A 12,322-nucleotide genomic window follows, 5' to 3' on the forward strand; every position below is an offset into this window, starting at 1 on the left:
AGTCTTCATTTATTCCAACCTTGGTAGAGTTTATCATCGTGTTTGATACTAGTACATATTCAAACGATTAGAACGGGATGCACAGTGTTCTGGGGACTCTCGCGCACCGAAGAGCAGGCGCATATCCACGCGATCCGCGCGTTTTCCAAGGCCAGCGTCAAGCACATGGAGGTAGAAGACATGGACTTCTGCTACGGAGCCACGAGTAGGTATGTTTGGTCGACAGGACTTTATTCACTCGAATGAGTAGTAAGTACTACTTACACAGGTAGTTCATCCCTGTTCTAGTGTCATGAACGACGTGATCACGCTGAGCTCATTCCGGTCGTCGGAGAAGATTGCGATTTCGTTTGCGATGGCGCAGTCATGCAAGCTGGACGTGTTTGAAGAGCGCGTGGAAGACTCGACGAAGGAGACGCGCCACATCCCGCAGACCCTCGCCGACACGGGCGAGATCAAAAAGTACTCGCAAAAGGACATCTCGCAGCTGATTGGTCGGCTGTTTATCGAGGTACTAGTAGTAGTACTAGAAAGAGTGATGGTCACGAGTGTGGGTGTATGATATTTTAGCGCAGTGACATCAACCTGAACTCGGACATGCTGGACGATCCCGACTTCTTCTGGGACGACGACGAGTACCAGCCACTGTACAAGAACATGATCAAGTACTTGGACGTGGCGAATAGGGTGCATATCCTCAACACGCGGCTGGACGTCCTTCGTGAATTGTAAGGAGCTCTGGATGTGATGAATGATACTAAGTATGGGAATGCATGGCTTAGGCTGGACGTGCTGAGTGAGCAGCTGGAGCGGCAGCATGCCACTAAGCTCGAATGGATCGTGATCTGGCTGATCGTGGCCGAGGTGGTCGTCAAGGTCTTCTGGAGCATCCTCGTCAAGGACATCCTCGGCTTCTTTGACCACCATGGGGGGATTGAATAACCAAATGACTTTTGAAAATGTTTTCGATGGTTTGTTTTACGGATGTTATTAAAACAATTTTGCAGCTAGGAAATAATAATATATTTAAAGTTCAATCCGATACAAAGATCAAGTCAGAATTCCGTGACCTTAAGCTAGCATTTCGATATATTTTCATGATATTATAATTAGATACAAACATCAAGTCAGAATTCCTTGACCATACAAATGGTCAATCATATTCTTCGATCGTCCGACAGCCCTCCTTGAGTGTTGGCGTCATCATGCGATCCGCCTTCGCCGCGGAATCCAAAGGCGCCGACGGTCCCTCTGTCGACGAACTGTCCCCGTTGATGTCGTCATCGCAGCAACGATCGCCGACGCTCGACTACAACTCGGACTCGGGCGTGTATTATGGAAGACCCCGACCTGGTACGAACTATGACGTGCATGAAGATCTCCATATTCATCGTCTCGTCCAGACGCATCGCTCTTGCTCCGCCCACAGCACCAGAACTACGGCACAACGTCGACCTCGCAGTATCGCCGCCACGATTCGTTGACGGAGGACGAACGCGACGACGACTACGACGGGTTTGACCGAGCGTTCGAGACGAACCGGACGATGCCTCCATCTTCAGCGTCACGTCTTGCCCTGCGGGACTTTTTCATTCGTCCCTCCATGCAGGTCCAATCCTCCAGTTCCCCTTCATCTACCTAACATGCTCTCTCGACCTCTATAGACGGTGCTGAAAGAAACGACGAACCGGTATACCCGCCGTACGCGCATGCGCAGTATGAAGAAGTTTCGCGTACGACTCGTTCTCGCTCATGCTCATCCCCTGATGGACATGTATGTAGCAAAGCCTGGACGTGCCGCAACTGTTGCGCGTGGCGGCGTACTGCTCGTGCGAGTCGTCGTCGCTGTTCAAGCTGTTGCGGTGGTTGAAACGTATTCAGACGGGGCAACTCCCCGGCGGCGAACTCAACCCCAACGGATGGACGCACAAGATGCACATGGGCGTGATCCACTCGTCGTGCGTGTCGGATGACCGCGAAGAGTACGTTCCATCGCCCCCTCGTCATGATCACATGTCGGCTCCATCTCTAGCGACACCATCTCACACGAGATGCGCGCCGTTAAGCGCAAAGACGTGTTCTACTTTGCGTAAGACCCCCCGCAATTGATCGACATGCAAAAAGTGACGATGGACGGGGAGTAGGACGGGGTGCACCGTGTTCTGGGGGCTGACGCAGGCGGAAGAACAGGCGCATGTCCACGCGATCAGCGCGTTTTCCAACGGCATCCTCAAGCACGTGGATGTGGAAGAGATGGAGTTTTGCTACGGCGACAACAGTAGTAGGTGCAGTAGTCCCCCCATCTTGGTGGTTTGCGGACCCGGTGAAACTTCATGCGAGCATGTAGCAGTGTGGCCAACGACGTCGTGACGCTGAGCTCATTCCGGTCGTCGGAGAAGATTGCGATTTCGTTTGCGATGGCGCAGTCGTGCAAGCTGGACGTGTTTGAAGAGCGCGTGGACGAAACCATCCAGGAGACGCGCCACATTCCGCAGACGTTGGCCGACACGGGCGAGATCAACATGTACTCGCAAAAGGACATTTCCAAACTGATTGGCCGGCTCTTCATTGAGGTACCGTCATCATGTCGTGGAAACGTTTGCATGATCCAGTGAGTGTAGCGGAGTGACATCAACCTGAACTCGGACATGCTGGACGACCCCGACTTCTTCTGGGACGACGACGAGTACCAACCTCTGTACAAACATATGATGAAGTACCTGGACGTGGACAAGCGTGTGCACATCCTCAACACGCGGCTCGACGTGTTGCGCGAATTGTAAGCAGCTCTGGATGTGATGAATGGAATGAATGGTGGATACGATGCGTGTAGGTTGGACGTGCTGGGGGAGCAGTTGGCAAGACAGCATGACACGAACCTCGAGTGGATTGTCATCTGGGTGATCGTCGCGGCTGTGTTTGTCAAGATCTTCTGGAACATCCTCGTCAAAGACTTCATGGGTCTCTTTTGCCACAACTAATACACAAACTCCCTTTAACATACCTGCTTTGAACAGTCGGTGGTTGCGATAGCTACACAAGGATAGGTGAACACGCACACGCTATCTCTTCTCGTACACCTGTCTGTTCACGCATCTCCCAGTCGTTCCTGTTGTCATTGCCAGAAAGTGCGTCCGTGGGCCTCGATTCCACCTTCACGTGCATGAAAGTCATCACATGTCCATTGCCGCACTTCCTTTCTTTCATGCGCATGGACGTCGTCTCGTTCGTCTACATCGACGGACGCGCGGAGCTTGTCTGGACCTTCTTCTAGCTTGTCTGGACCTTCTTGCCGTTACTTTTGGTAAATGAATCGAACGTTTTTGAGGTGACCCGTTACTCGCTTGTGATTGGTCCGCTTTTATTCTGTATTCGACGCGACTTTTCGAATGAAGATTGCAAAATAACTCTATATTCGAATTCGGTCATGCGCCAGTTGCCGCGGGTGGCGGCCGCGGTGGTGTGCAATGCCCACCTCCTCATGCGAATCACTTCGTTCCAAGACGGGCTCTTCGGCAACCTGCTTCCACTCTTTGCTCTCCAGCGACACCTCGTCAACGAGCTCGACCAACGACGATACGACCTCGAGGTGGACGTGGAAGTCGAGTTCCGACAAACCACCTTCCGCATTCCTTTGTGTCCATTCAAGCGACTGTGGCTTGAGAAACTTCTAAAGCAAGCGTTGTTGCGGCGACAGACGGCGTGGGTCCGCCATGTCCTTCTCTGCAAACCATCAGCGGCCTCGTCCAGCCTGGTCGACATCGCCTCCCAGCAAGGTACGTTGCTACTTGCTATCATGCTGGATTGACCTTTGTGGTAGGCGATATTGAGATGCTCGAGTTTCTCCACACCCGACACATTCGTGGGTCCACAGAAGCCTTAGACAGCGCCAAGTCCCTCGCCGTTGTTGAGGTAGCCAAGCCATACTCTGAAAGGTTTGAATGATTTATCTACGCTTGTTGCATCGCCATTAGTACCTCCACGACCGCCAGTATGCATGCACGACGGCAGCGATGGACATTGCGGCCTTACGGGGAGCTCTGGACATTGTTCGATTCCTCCATGAACAGCGTCGGGAAGGTTGTACGGTACTAGCAATGGATTTCGCTGCATCGAACGGGCACTTGGACGTCCTCGAGTTCCTGCATTCCCATCGAAGGGAAGGATATTCGACCATGGCAATGGACATGGCCATCAAGCGGCGGCACATCCATGTCGTGGAGTTCTTTCTCCGCCATCGACACCATACAAACAACACGGGCGACGACGTCCTTCAGCAAGCCGCGGCACTGGTAGATGGTCACTCGGATCTCCCGCCTGTGAATGTTCGTGGATGATGATGATTACATGTCGAACTTAAGTGTCATCACCTTTGGCAGTTACAAAAATGCACCAATCACCGTGCTTGAATTTCGAAGCGACATCTCAACACTGTGAAACTAGTTTCGGGAACCGTTCGAAATAAAGTCATTGCTAAACATATGTCGACAACATTAGAGAGTCTCCTAAGCATCAATTGGTAACAGGCTGACGAGCAAGATCTGAATGGTCGCTCCAGCGTCCACGACACGACTGCACGACACCTCCACATCACAAGGCTCGGTCGTAAATGCCGTGTACGCAATAGCTTTGAGAGCTTTGCCGAGCTTGGACTACAAGCCAGACACTTGTATACCGTCCAGTTCCAAGCGCGCCTCTCCATTCGCTGGTCCATAGGTCACCTGGATTTGATACACCCCGGGATGCAACAACGAGATGACACCTTCATCGCCGTCGCAACACTCGAAGTACGCCGGATTCGAGTAGAGATCTTCGGTCCACGCCACACTGTCTCCGATGCTTGTGGCCGTTGTAGACTTGCGCGAAAAGTATGCCCAGTTCACAGTCTCTTCTTCTTTGGCCATGTCGTCATCAGGTCCACGTCCTCAGTTGTATGGTCGGAGTTCTGACCCGACAAGGCTTCCTCCAAATCGCGAACATTGGCCTCCAAAGCGTCAATTCGTTCCACTGCCAACGGCGCCATCTTGAACTAAAATAGCTCATCGAATGAGCCCAAGATAGCCAATGTCAACACAACTTGGATGTATCCATTCTCCAAGTCCTGAAGGGCCACGTGGCAGGTCTCGGGGGTCGTGCCTTGCATTGCACGCTAGTATGCACATCGTTAATCATATTCGTCCTACTAGTCACTCAATCCTCGCACCTTCAAGAACGTCACCACCACATCCGACGGTAAGGCGTAGCTCGCTCCGGACGTCACGTGGTCCGCGATGTTCGTGGCTACGCATTTCCTACGAATCAGTGAGTTTGAGGTAAAGATGAGACTTTGTGTGTCACCTTTGAGCTTTGGTTTTCTTGTCTTCCAACCACAATCGCATGGGCAAATCGCCCGTAGTGTCTCGAAGGTCAACGCGAATGAAGGCGAGGGATGTGATGGGGATGCAAAGTGGTGAGCGACAGCGCCGAGTTTGGCGCGAGGGCCGAGGTGGAGTCCATAGGGGAGGCTGATCGGTATGGCGTTGATCAAATGCAAAAGTGACAGCAACTGGAACTCTTCATGCTCGTGAATAGCCGTTGAGCGTCTGAGATAGAATGTGCCGTGTATTCCGATAGCCAAAGGTATTTGCATTACCGTGTTATTTAGTTGAATCCTTCCACTCCCCTGCTTTAGAGACTCGTTTATACCAGCTTCGACGTTTAATTGCTTAGGTGGTTTCATTGCCCACTTGATTTTGACCCGTCACTCGGCGATAGGCTGCCGTCGCACAATTTGCATAGGTACATGGTACTAGGCCCTCGAGGCTGGAGTTCTGCACTTGCATAAGGGCAGTGACACCACTCAGTATTGTTTTTGCTAGCTGGCAAAGTTCGAATAGGGACTGCGTGTCGGGACTGCGTGTCGTTCATAGAGCTAACGTTAACAGTGAAATCATATTCATGGGTACGACGATCGAACGGCCGCACGTCCATGAGGTGGAATGCCATCGAATGTATTTAACATGAGCGACTGGTAGAAGGAACTATCACAGCTCCGGCCTGTCAGTGTTTGTGGATACTGTAAGTATGATTTCGAAATTGAGGTATAGTAGCAGTTTCAAAAATGAACCAATCACCGTCCACTAATGATTGGCACAGAACCCTTGAACATTGGAAAACCATGAACCATACATATATATTGACAGATTAAAGGTCCTCTGCAGCACTAAGGTCACGCTGGCAATGGGCTGACGAGCAGGATCTGAATCGTCGTTCCAGCGTCCACACTACGACTGCAGTACAGCTGCAGCCCACACCGGTCCGTCGTAAATGCCGTATACGCAATACAATTGCGAAAGTCGCCGAGCTTGGAGTTCGTGCATGATACTTGCACACCATTCAGTACTAAGCGCACCACGCCACTCGTAGGTTGATAGGTCACTTGGATTTGATACACCCCCCGGGGTGCACCAGCGTGATGACAGCCCGATCTTCGTCGCACCACTTAAAGTATTCCGGATCCGAGTAGAGATCGTCTGTCCACACAACCAGTTCGTTCTTCCATGTGGCCTTCGTACACTTGAGGGAAAAGTATGCCCGATTGACTGTCCCTCGTTCTTCGGTCACGTGGTCATGAGCGTCCTCTCCCTCGGGCTCTTGGCTTACGTTCCGACCTTGACTGGAGTTGGCTATAGATTCCTCCAAATCGCGAATCTTGGCCTCCACAACGTCAATTCTATCGATTGCCAACGGCACCATCTTGAACAAGAACACCTCATCAAGCACGCCCAATATCGCTACTATCAACACAACTTGGATGTATCCATTCTCCAAGTCCTGAAGGGCCACGTGGCAGGTCTCGGGGGTCGTGCCTTGCATTGCACGCTAGAATGCACATCGTTAATCATACTCGTCCTACTAGACACTCAATCCTCGCACCTTCAAGAACGTCACCACCACATCCGACGGTAAGGCGTAGCTGGCTCCGGACGGCACGTGGTCCGCTATGTTCGAGGTTACGCATTCCCTACAACACGGTTCATTCGAGGGTAATAATCCACCAATGCTACCATTGAGCTTTGGTTTTCTTGTCTTCCAACCACAATCGCATGGGCAAATCGCCCGCAGTGTCTCGAAGGTCAACGCGAAAGAAGGCTGAGGGGTGTGATGGAAACGAAAGGTTGGTGAGAGACAGTGCCGAGTCTGGTGGCGACTCTGGAGGCAGGGCCGTGGTGGAGGCCATGGAGGCTGGCCGAGGGGTCATACGGCAAATGAAAAAGTGAAACTCTGGATGTACGTGAATAGCCGTGGAACTTCTCGTCGCTATGAAGCTATTCAAATAAAGTATCACTAGAAGCTGTCGCATACTCTAAATCTGAATTTCATTTCTCTGTCGACTTCACGAACTAAAAAAGCATATTTCACACGACGAAACTCTACTAGTATTGTCGCACGCGTTGCTGCCGTTGGCTTCTATGGACCGATTATCAACACACTATTTGTATTGCTACCATTATTTCGGGCGTGCCGTTTTACAGTCAAGTGAGTTTGCAGTGCTTGACAGTGTGAGGTGGGTTTCACATTATTATTGTCAAAGCAGGGAGAAATTAGCACTTCAGAAACGAAATATTCATTGAGCCACCATAATTATCGACGTAGTATTTCAGCATCGCAGGGGCGCCTTGGTGGTGCTCGCAGGGCTCAGTAATCGCGGCGAGGAGCAGTCGTCGTAGTTGGGGCCTTTAATTCCAGGGCAACCTGCCGATCCCACCAACTACATTTGTGGGAATACGTTGGCACGCACGATATGGAGCGTCGCACTGGTGTCCAAATACTGACCGTAATACACCTCCACATAACTACAGTAATCTGCGTCGTGAACTCCGTGTGCGTGATGGTGTCTCTGTTCTTGGTCCCATACGACACAGAGTCCAGCAGCAATTTCACGCCCCCAACTGCCCGTCCAATCGGCACCTGAATGTGATACACCCCCGGATGCAACAACATGGTGACAGTCTCATCATCACTCAACTAAAAATACTCGGGATTCGAGTGGACTTCCTTGGCCCACATAATCTTCTCCGAGTGTGCGTACGTTGACAACTTGCGACAAAAACACGCCCGATTCACTGCCCTCCTCCTTCTTCGGCCATGTCGACATCAGTTGATTCAGCCCCCAATCCTTCCTCCAAATCGCGAACCTTGGCCTCCAAAGAGTCAATTCGTTCAACCACCAACGACACAATCTTGAACAAGAAGTCCGCATCAAGGACCCCCAAAATAGCCACTGTCAACACAACTTTGACATGTCCTTTCTCCAAGTCTTGAAGGGCCACGTGCCAAGTCTCGGGGGTCGTGCCTTCCATTGCACGCTATAATACACACACTTGAGATCATATTTCCACCAAGACAGACTACTGGTAGATTGCACCTTCAAGAACGTCACCACCACATCCGACGGCAACGCGTATCTGGCCCCTTGAGGCACGTGGTTCGCGATGTTCGTGGCTACGCATTCCCTGCAACCAAAATTTACAGTTAATGGAGGTGACAACGGCCAATTGCCAATGCTACCATTGAGCTTTGGTTTTCTTGTCTTCCAACCACAATCGCATGGACAAGTCGCCCGCAGTGTCTCGAAGGTCAACACGAAAGCAGACCGAGGGATGTGAACGTCAACGAAGTGTCTGGCGGGAGGGCCGGGGTGGAGCCCATGGGGGAGGCTGGTCGGGGGGTCATTCCGTCAAAGCGAAAGAAAAAGTGACAACGGAGCTCGTGCAGCGAACCCTCTCTTTCCAAGTCAACTGTTCATTCGATTTCTCTCCGAGTATTTAGTACTCGAATCTCATTTGGAACGTGACTTTCCCCTAAGTCGGTTCTGGCAGATGGCGGTGGGTGATGCTTTGGTCTAACCATCAGTTAAGTCTTGAATCAAATCGCGAACTCCGCGATGACACATGTTTCTGTTGTAGTTTGATTACTACACGATTATACAGTTAAGTTGGTCGAATGCCTGATGTATTTGGCCATGCACCCGATATAATTAGCCATGTGCCTTTAGTGCCATATGTACTACTACTGTACATGTAGTAGTACGTAGTATTTGGATAGCGCAGTCAGCCAGTTGTCAGATCCTATATTTCCGCTGTGCAGTTTACAAAAATTTACAAAAATTGGGAGCAATTAACTAACATTAATTGTAGTTATTGCCGCACGCGTTGTGCCCGTTAGATTATTAACGGCTCTTTGTCTTCCAAGGTACTACTACTACTACTTACGTCATTCCCAAACTGTCTCTTATGACTGTGCTTCCCCGTCCGTCCTTGTCCTCCGACGCATTGTACTTGTCCTTAGCGTCTGGAGCCCCCACAACCCCCAAGGACTTCGTGCACTGGTCAGTGCACTCGCACAAGGCCTCGTTTGCACTGTCAAGTGACACGACCGAAGTGACGTTTCTGCAGGCGGGGATGTACCACGTTCAAGTGACCGGGGAGAGCCCCAACTGGTCGGGGGGGCTGGGGCTGTGGCTGAGACTGAACGGCGCGTACGTGGCCCTGACGTCGTTCCATCAGCAGGGCGACACAAGCTGCTTCGCCCAGCGCCTCTTCTGCCCCAAGGGAACCACGCTCAAGGTGTACTCGAGTCTCGCGGCACCCATCCTTATCGGGGCGACCTTGTCGGCCGTGCTCATTGGGGCATCCCCCTAAGCCCAACACCGCAACCGTACATACCTGGGTATAAAACACTCGCTATTCATACCCCTTCAACACGAACAACTGTGAATATATGGACTTATGCCACTAATATGATATTGACTCGTTCTAGACGAGGATAACTAGAGAGGGCTCCGAAGTGTCGTTTTGAAGGGCAGAATACAAGCGTTCCCATAGTGTATTAAGTTAGTCACTAAGTGGTGAACACTGGGATGTTTAATACTTGACTTTTGTGTCCTTTAACAGTGGATGACTGCCAAAAATCTCGCAAACATAATTTTTCATTTGTAATAATAATAAAATAAAACCCTCCACAAAATTTGTACGATGCGAAGTCGAAAAATCAATCTTCGCATAGTCTGGTCCACAAACCAAAATATATGCAAATTAATACATCAAAGCCTCTATAAATTGATATTTCCACAACGAAATGAATTTGGGTTTGCCCCAAAATTCTTCTATCCGGAAGAATTTGACGAGCTTATTTTCGTTTGCGAGATTTTTGGCAGTCATCCACTGTTGTTGTACTCCGGAGTAATCGCTTTCTAAAGTAGCAAAATCGTCCAGTTAATTTGGCCTAGAACTTGTACGCAAACGTGAGGAACGCCGTGTGGCCTCGCATTTCTTCGTCGCGCTTGGCCAGTGTCACTGTCTTGGGCTTATCCGCTTCATTTTCTACTTCGTCTTCGACGGCTTTTCGCTTCACTCGTTGGTACTCCACTACCCCATAAATAAATATATATATTTAAATCGAACAAAAATATATGAAAATTATGTATTACCTTCGAACGACGGCACTGGCAACGCCACCGTGCGCGCCGAGTACGGCATCAACCGCGTCTCAATCGTACGGACGCCTAATCCAAAAGTAAATAACACAAATAAAAAATACGAAGTACATGAACAAAAAGAAACTATTCCACAATAATAAATAATAAATAAGAACTAAATAGATGAAACCAGACGTACGATCGAAGCCATCCAATCGGAGCGCGTCGCACGTGCGCTGGACTTGCTCCATACATGGCGAGTACGACGCAAACGCGCCGTGATGCTTGAGCATCTTCTTGGCGTGACCCACCTACAATTGTGAAGTTAACAAAAGGTGTTGTGTTTTTTTTTTAACAAAACGTGTCGCGTTCTCTAACAAAACGTGTCGCGTTCGCAAACAAACATCAACGTACGGCTTTCCACGGGCACGGGAGGTCCAGAAAGACGACGTCCACCTTACCCGCCAAATGCTCGGGAAACCCTACGCCCATATCATGATGGAAAGTGAGATGGAAGGCTGACGCTGGCTGATCGATGGAGGGAGGACCTTGTTCGCACGCGTCGCGGCATTCGATCGTGACAACGTTCTCCAAACCGTTCGCGATGAATTCCTCCCTGGTGATGCATGCGGATCAGAATTCGAGAGATAGTTGGAGAGAAAGGTATGGACGAACTTGGCGACTTGGGCTCGTGTCGCGTTGAACTCGAACGTGTACACATGTCCATGGGGTGCGACCGTGCGGGCAAACGCCGTCGTTAGCGCGCCGCTGCCAGTCCCGGACTCGATCACGATCTTCCCTACATGGACCCGATGTAATGAGGTACGACAAGAAAAAGCGGTGGACGCTACCGTACCAGGGGCGCAATGGGTTTGAAACGTGATGGCGCTGGCGTCCAATGTGAACACGATCTGCGTACGATGACGCAGCGCTTTGCTCCAAAGCTCAGGAGTCGGTGAGAGGATGTAGATGTACCCCTTGGACATGCGCGAATACACCTTGGCTCCGTACCGGTTGCCGATGATGTCGTTGTGGTGAAACGCCCCGTGGCGGTTCTGGTAGATCTCGTCAGGTTTCACGTACGCGTACGTGATGCTGTTGTGCGTCTCGAACAAGACCACCAGGTCTCCTGCTTCGACGATGGTCTTTCCAGCCCACATGGAGAACGTTGGCGTCGTCGGCGCCACGGCGACGTGATCGGTTCCCACGGCCACTTCCATTGTTCAATGCGGCAAAACGATTGGTGCGAAAAATGCGCCAATCAGGGCTCACTTATTCAAAAATATATCTTTCAGGTCAATTCACAATTATTTCGGAATATTACTCCCGAGTAGTATTTAGTTGGAGCGATTTCATTGGTTTCGAGGTTTACCGTGGCTACGAAAACGTTGAAAAATCGCCTAAAAGCTCCTGTAAAATGAGAAAATCAACTTCGAAGTGTATATGCATTGCGACGGATTAATCTATTGCGACTCCTGTAATAGCCGATAATTTGCTTGTAATAACTGATACCAGTACCAGTATTTACTTGTGAACATGTTGAATACTAGTATACTTCAAATTGGTACTAGTATGACGCAATGGATTAACAAAATTTTGAAAACGAGTGTCGGCTGGTTGTGAAATATCACCTCTCGCAATACATATACACTATACGGTACTGTAGTTAACAGTAAGGTACTACTAGTAACTACTATTAATAGTACTTAGGCAAGTGCAACAGGGCTACGTGATGAACCACCTTCCAGGGTAATGTTACAGTAGCCGTCCACCAGTGTAATTTACTATATCCTAACTTAGCTACTGCGTAACTGGTGGACGGCTAACATTACCCTGGAAGGTCACTAACTACTGTACGTCCAC

At 50.2% G+C, this 12,322-nt stretch overlaps 9 protein-coding genes across 10 annotated transcripts in view; 4 read left to right on the forward strand and 5 right to left on the reverse strand.

The window, feature by feature from the left end:
* The window catches only part of H257_12797 (hypothetical protein), a gene marked incomplete at both ends in the record, with an annotated part of 7,755 nt that extends 6,813 nt beyond the window's left edge, over positions 1 to 942 (forward strand). The window contains 4 exons of the mRNA XM_009840126.1: positions 118 to 209; positions 289 to 511; positions 571 to 728; positions 783 to 942. Coding sequence (XP_009838428.1) covers positions 118 to 209; positions 289 to 511; positions 571 to 728; positions 783 to 942 — 633 coding nt within the window. The remainder of the gene's footprint in view (positions 1 to 117; positions 210 to 288; positions 512 to 570; positions 729 to 782) is intronic.
* Positions 943 to 1,172: 230 nt separating this feature from the next.
* Positions 1,173 to 3,295, forward strand: H257_12798. Of its 2 annotated transcripts, none has more exons than XM_009840127.1 (9): positions 1,173 to 1,353; positions 1,404 to 1,609; positions 1,665 to 1,733; positions 1,783 to 1,982; positions 2,033 to 2,089; positions 2,145 to 2,285; positions 2,348 to 2,573; positions 2,622 to 2,779; positions 2,834 to 3,295. In XM_009840127.1, the coding sequence occupies exons 1-9, from the start codon at positions 1,206 to 1,208 to the stop codon at positions 2,979 to 2,981; spliced, it is 1,353 nt and encodes a 450-aa protein (XP_009838429.1). In that variant the 5' UTR covers positions 1,173 to 1,205; the 3' UTR covers positions 2,982 to 3,295. The 2 variants fall into 2 exon arrangements, with proteins under 2 accessions (XP_009838429.1, XP_009838430.1); XM_009840128.1 differs by having other exon boundaries at positions 2,351 to 2,573; positions 2,834 to 2,981.
* A 106-nt stretch (positions 3,296 to 3,401) lies between these two features.
* Positions 3,402 to 5,016, forward strand: H257_12799 (hypothetical protein). The gene is made up of 3 exons (XM_009840129.1): positions 3,402 to 3,776; positions 3,821 to 3,912; positions 3,975 to 5,016. The coding sequence occupies exons 1-3, from the start codon at positions 3,428 to 3,430 to the stop codon at positions 4,335 to 4,337; spliced, it is 804 nt and encodes a 267-aa protein (XP_009838431.1). The 5' UTR covers positions 3,402 to 3,427; the 3' UTR covers positions 4,338 to 5,016.
* H257_12800 (hypothetical protein) lies at positions 4,506 to 4,904 on the reverse strand (the record flags this gene model as incomplete). The annotated part of the gene is made up of 2 exons (XM_009840130.1): positions 4,506 to 4,652; positions 4,722 to 4,904. 2 exons carry the CDS (start codon positions 4,902 to 4,904, stop codon positions 4,506 to 4,508), a joined length of 330 nt encoding a protein of 109 aa, XP_009838432.1.
* Positions 5,017 to 5,029: 13 nt separating the features above from the next.
* H257_12801 (hypothetical protein) lies at positions 5,030 to 5,378 on the reverse strand (the record flags this gene model as incomplete). Its single annotated transcript, XM_009840131.1, has 3 exons — positions 5,030 to 5,149; positions 5,204 to 5,291; positions 5,338 to 5,378. 3 exons carry the CDS (start codon positions 5,376 to 5,378, stop codon positions 5,030 to 5,032), a joined length of 249 nt encoding a protein of 82 aa, XP_009838433.1.
* Positions 5,379 to 6,414: 1,036 nt separating this feature from the next.
* On the reverse strand, positions 6,415 to 7,219 carry H257_12802 (hypothetical protein; the record flags this gene model as incomplete). The annotated part of the gene is made up of 3 exons (XM_009840132.1): positions 6,415 to 6,861; positions 6,916 to 7,003; positions 7,047 to 7,219. The coding sequence occupies 3 exons, from the start codon at positions 7,217 to 7,219 to the stop codon at positions 6,415 to 6,417; spliced, it is 708 nt and encodes a 235-aa protein (XP_009838434.1).
* An 883-nt stretch (positions 7,220 to 8,102) lies between these two features.
* H257_12803 (hypothetical protein) lies at positions 8,103 to 8,715 on the reverse strand (the record flags this gene model as incomplete). Its single annotated transcript, XM_009840133.1, has 4 exons — positions 8,103 to 8,348; positions 8,408 to 8,495; positions 8,551 to 8,572; positions 8,637 to 8,715. The coding sequence occupies 4 exons, from the start codon at positions 8,713 to 8,715 to the stop codon at positions 8,103 to 8,105; spliced, it is 435 nt and encodes a 144-aa protein (XP_009838435.1).
* Positions 8,716 to 9,275: 560 nt separating this feature from the next.
* On the forward strand, positions 9,276 to 9,683 carry H257_12804 (hypothetical protein; the record flags this gene model as incomplete). The annotated part of the gene is made up of 1 exon (XM_009840134.1): positions 9,276 to 9,683. The coding sequence occupies one exon, from the start codon at positions 9,276 to 9,278 to the stop codon at positions 9,681 to 9,683; it is 408 nt and encodes a 135-aa protein (XP_009838436.1).
* Positions 9,684 to 10,177: 494 nt separating this feature from the next.
* Positions 10,178 to 11,692, reverse strand: H257_12805 (hypothetical protein). The gene is made up of 7 exons (XM_009840135.1): positions 11,316 to 11,692; positions 11,135 to 11,258; positions 11,008 to 11,075; positions 10,874 to 10,941; positions 10,659 to 10,770; positions 10,472 to 10,546; positions 10,178 to 10,409 (listed from the first exon to the last, which is right to left on the reverse strand). Exons 1-7 carry the CDS (start codon positions 11,677 to 11,679, stop codon positions 10,267 to 10,269), a joined length of 954 nt encoding a protein of 317 aa, XP_009838437.1. The 5' UTR covers positions 11,680 to 11,692; the 3' UTR covers positions 10,178 to 10,266.
* Between the last annotated feature and the right edge of the window lie 630 nt (positions 11,693 to 12,322).

Source organism: Aphanomyces astaci, assembly GCF_000520075.1.
Source record: "Aphanomyces astaci strain APO3 unplaced genomic scaffold supercont1.43, whole genome shotgun sequence".
Taxonomy (NCBI): Eukaryota; Oomycota; class Saprolegniomycetes; order Saprolegniales; family Verrucalvaceae; genus Aphanomyces; species Aphanomyces astaci.

Coding starts and splice junctions, on each gene's coding strand:
- H257_12805 (XM_009840135.1), bottom strand. CDS start 11,679: ATGGAAGTGGCCGTGGGAACCGATCACGTCGCCGTGGCGCCGACGACG. Junction 11,259..11,315: donor TCAAACCCATTGCGCCCCTG/GTACGGTAGCGT, acceptor GGGTCCATGTAG/GGAAGATCGTGATCGAGTCC. Junction 10,547..10,658: donor CCGATTGGATGGCTTCGATC/GTACGTCTGGTT, acceptor CTTTTGGATTAG/GCGTCCGTACGATTGAGACG.
- H257_12799 (XM_009840129.1), top strand. CDS start 3,428: ATGCGCCAGTTGCCGCGGGTGGCGGCCGCGGTGGTGTGCAATGCCCAC. Junction 3,777..3,820: donor CGACATCGCCTCCCAGCAAG/GTACGTTGCTAC, acceptor CCTTTGTGGTAG/GCGATATTGAGATGCTCGAG. Junction 3,913..3,974: donor AGTCCCTCGCCGTTGTTGAG/GTAGCCAAGCCA, acceptor CATCGCCATTAG/TACCTCCACGACCGCCAGTA.
- H257_12798 (XM_009840127.1), top strand. CDS start 1,206: ATGCGATCCGCCTTCGCCGCGGAATCCAAAGGCGCCGACGGTCCCTCT. Junction 1,734..1,782: donor GCAGTATGAAGAAGTTTCGC/GTACGACTCGTT, acceptor ACATGTATGTAG/CAAAGCCTGGACGTGCCGCA. Junction 2,090..2,144: donor AAAGACGTGTTCTACTTTGC/GTAAGACCCCCC, acceptor GACGGGGAGTAG/GACGGGGTGCACCGTGTTCT.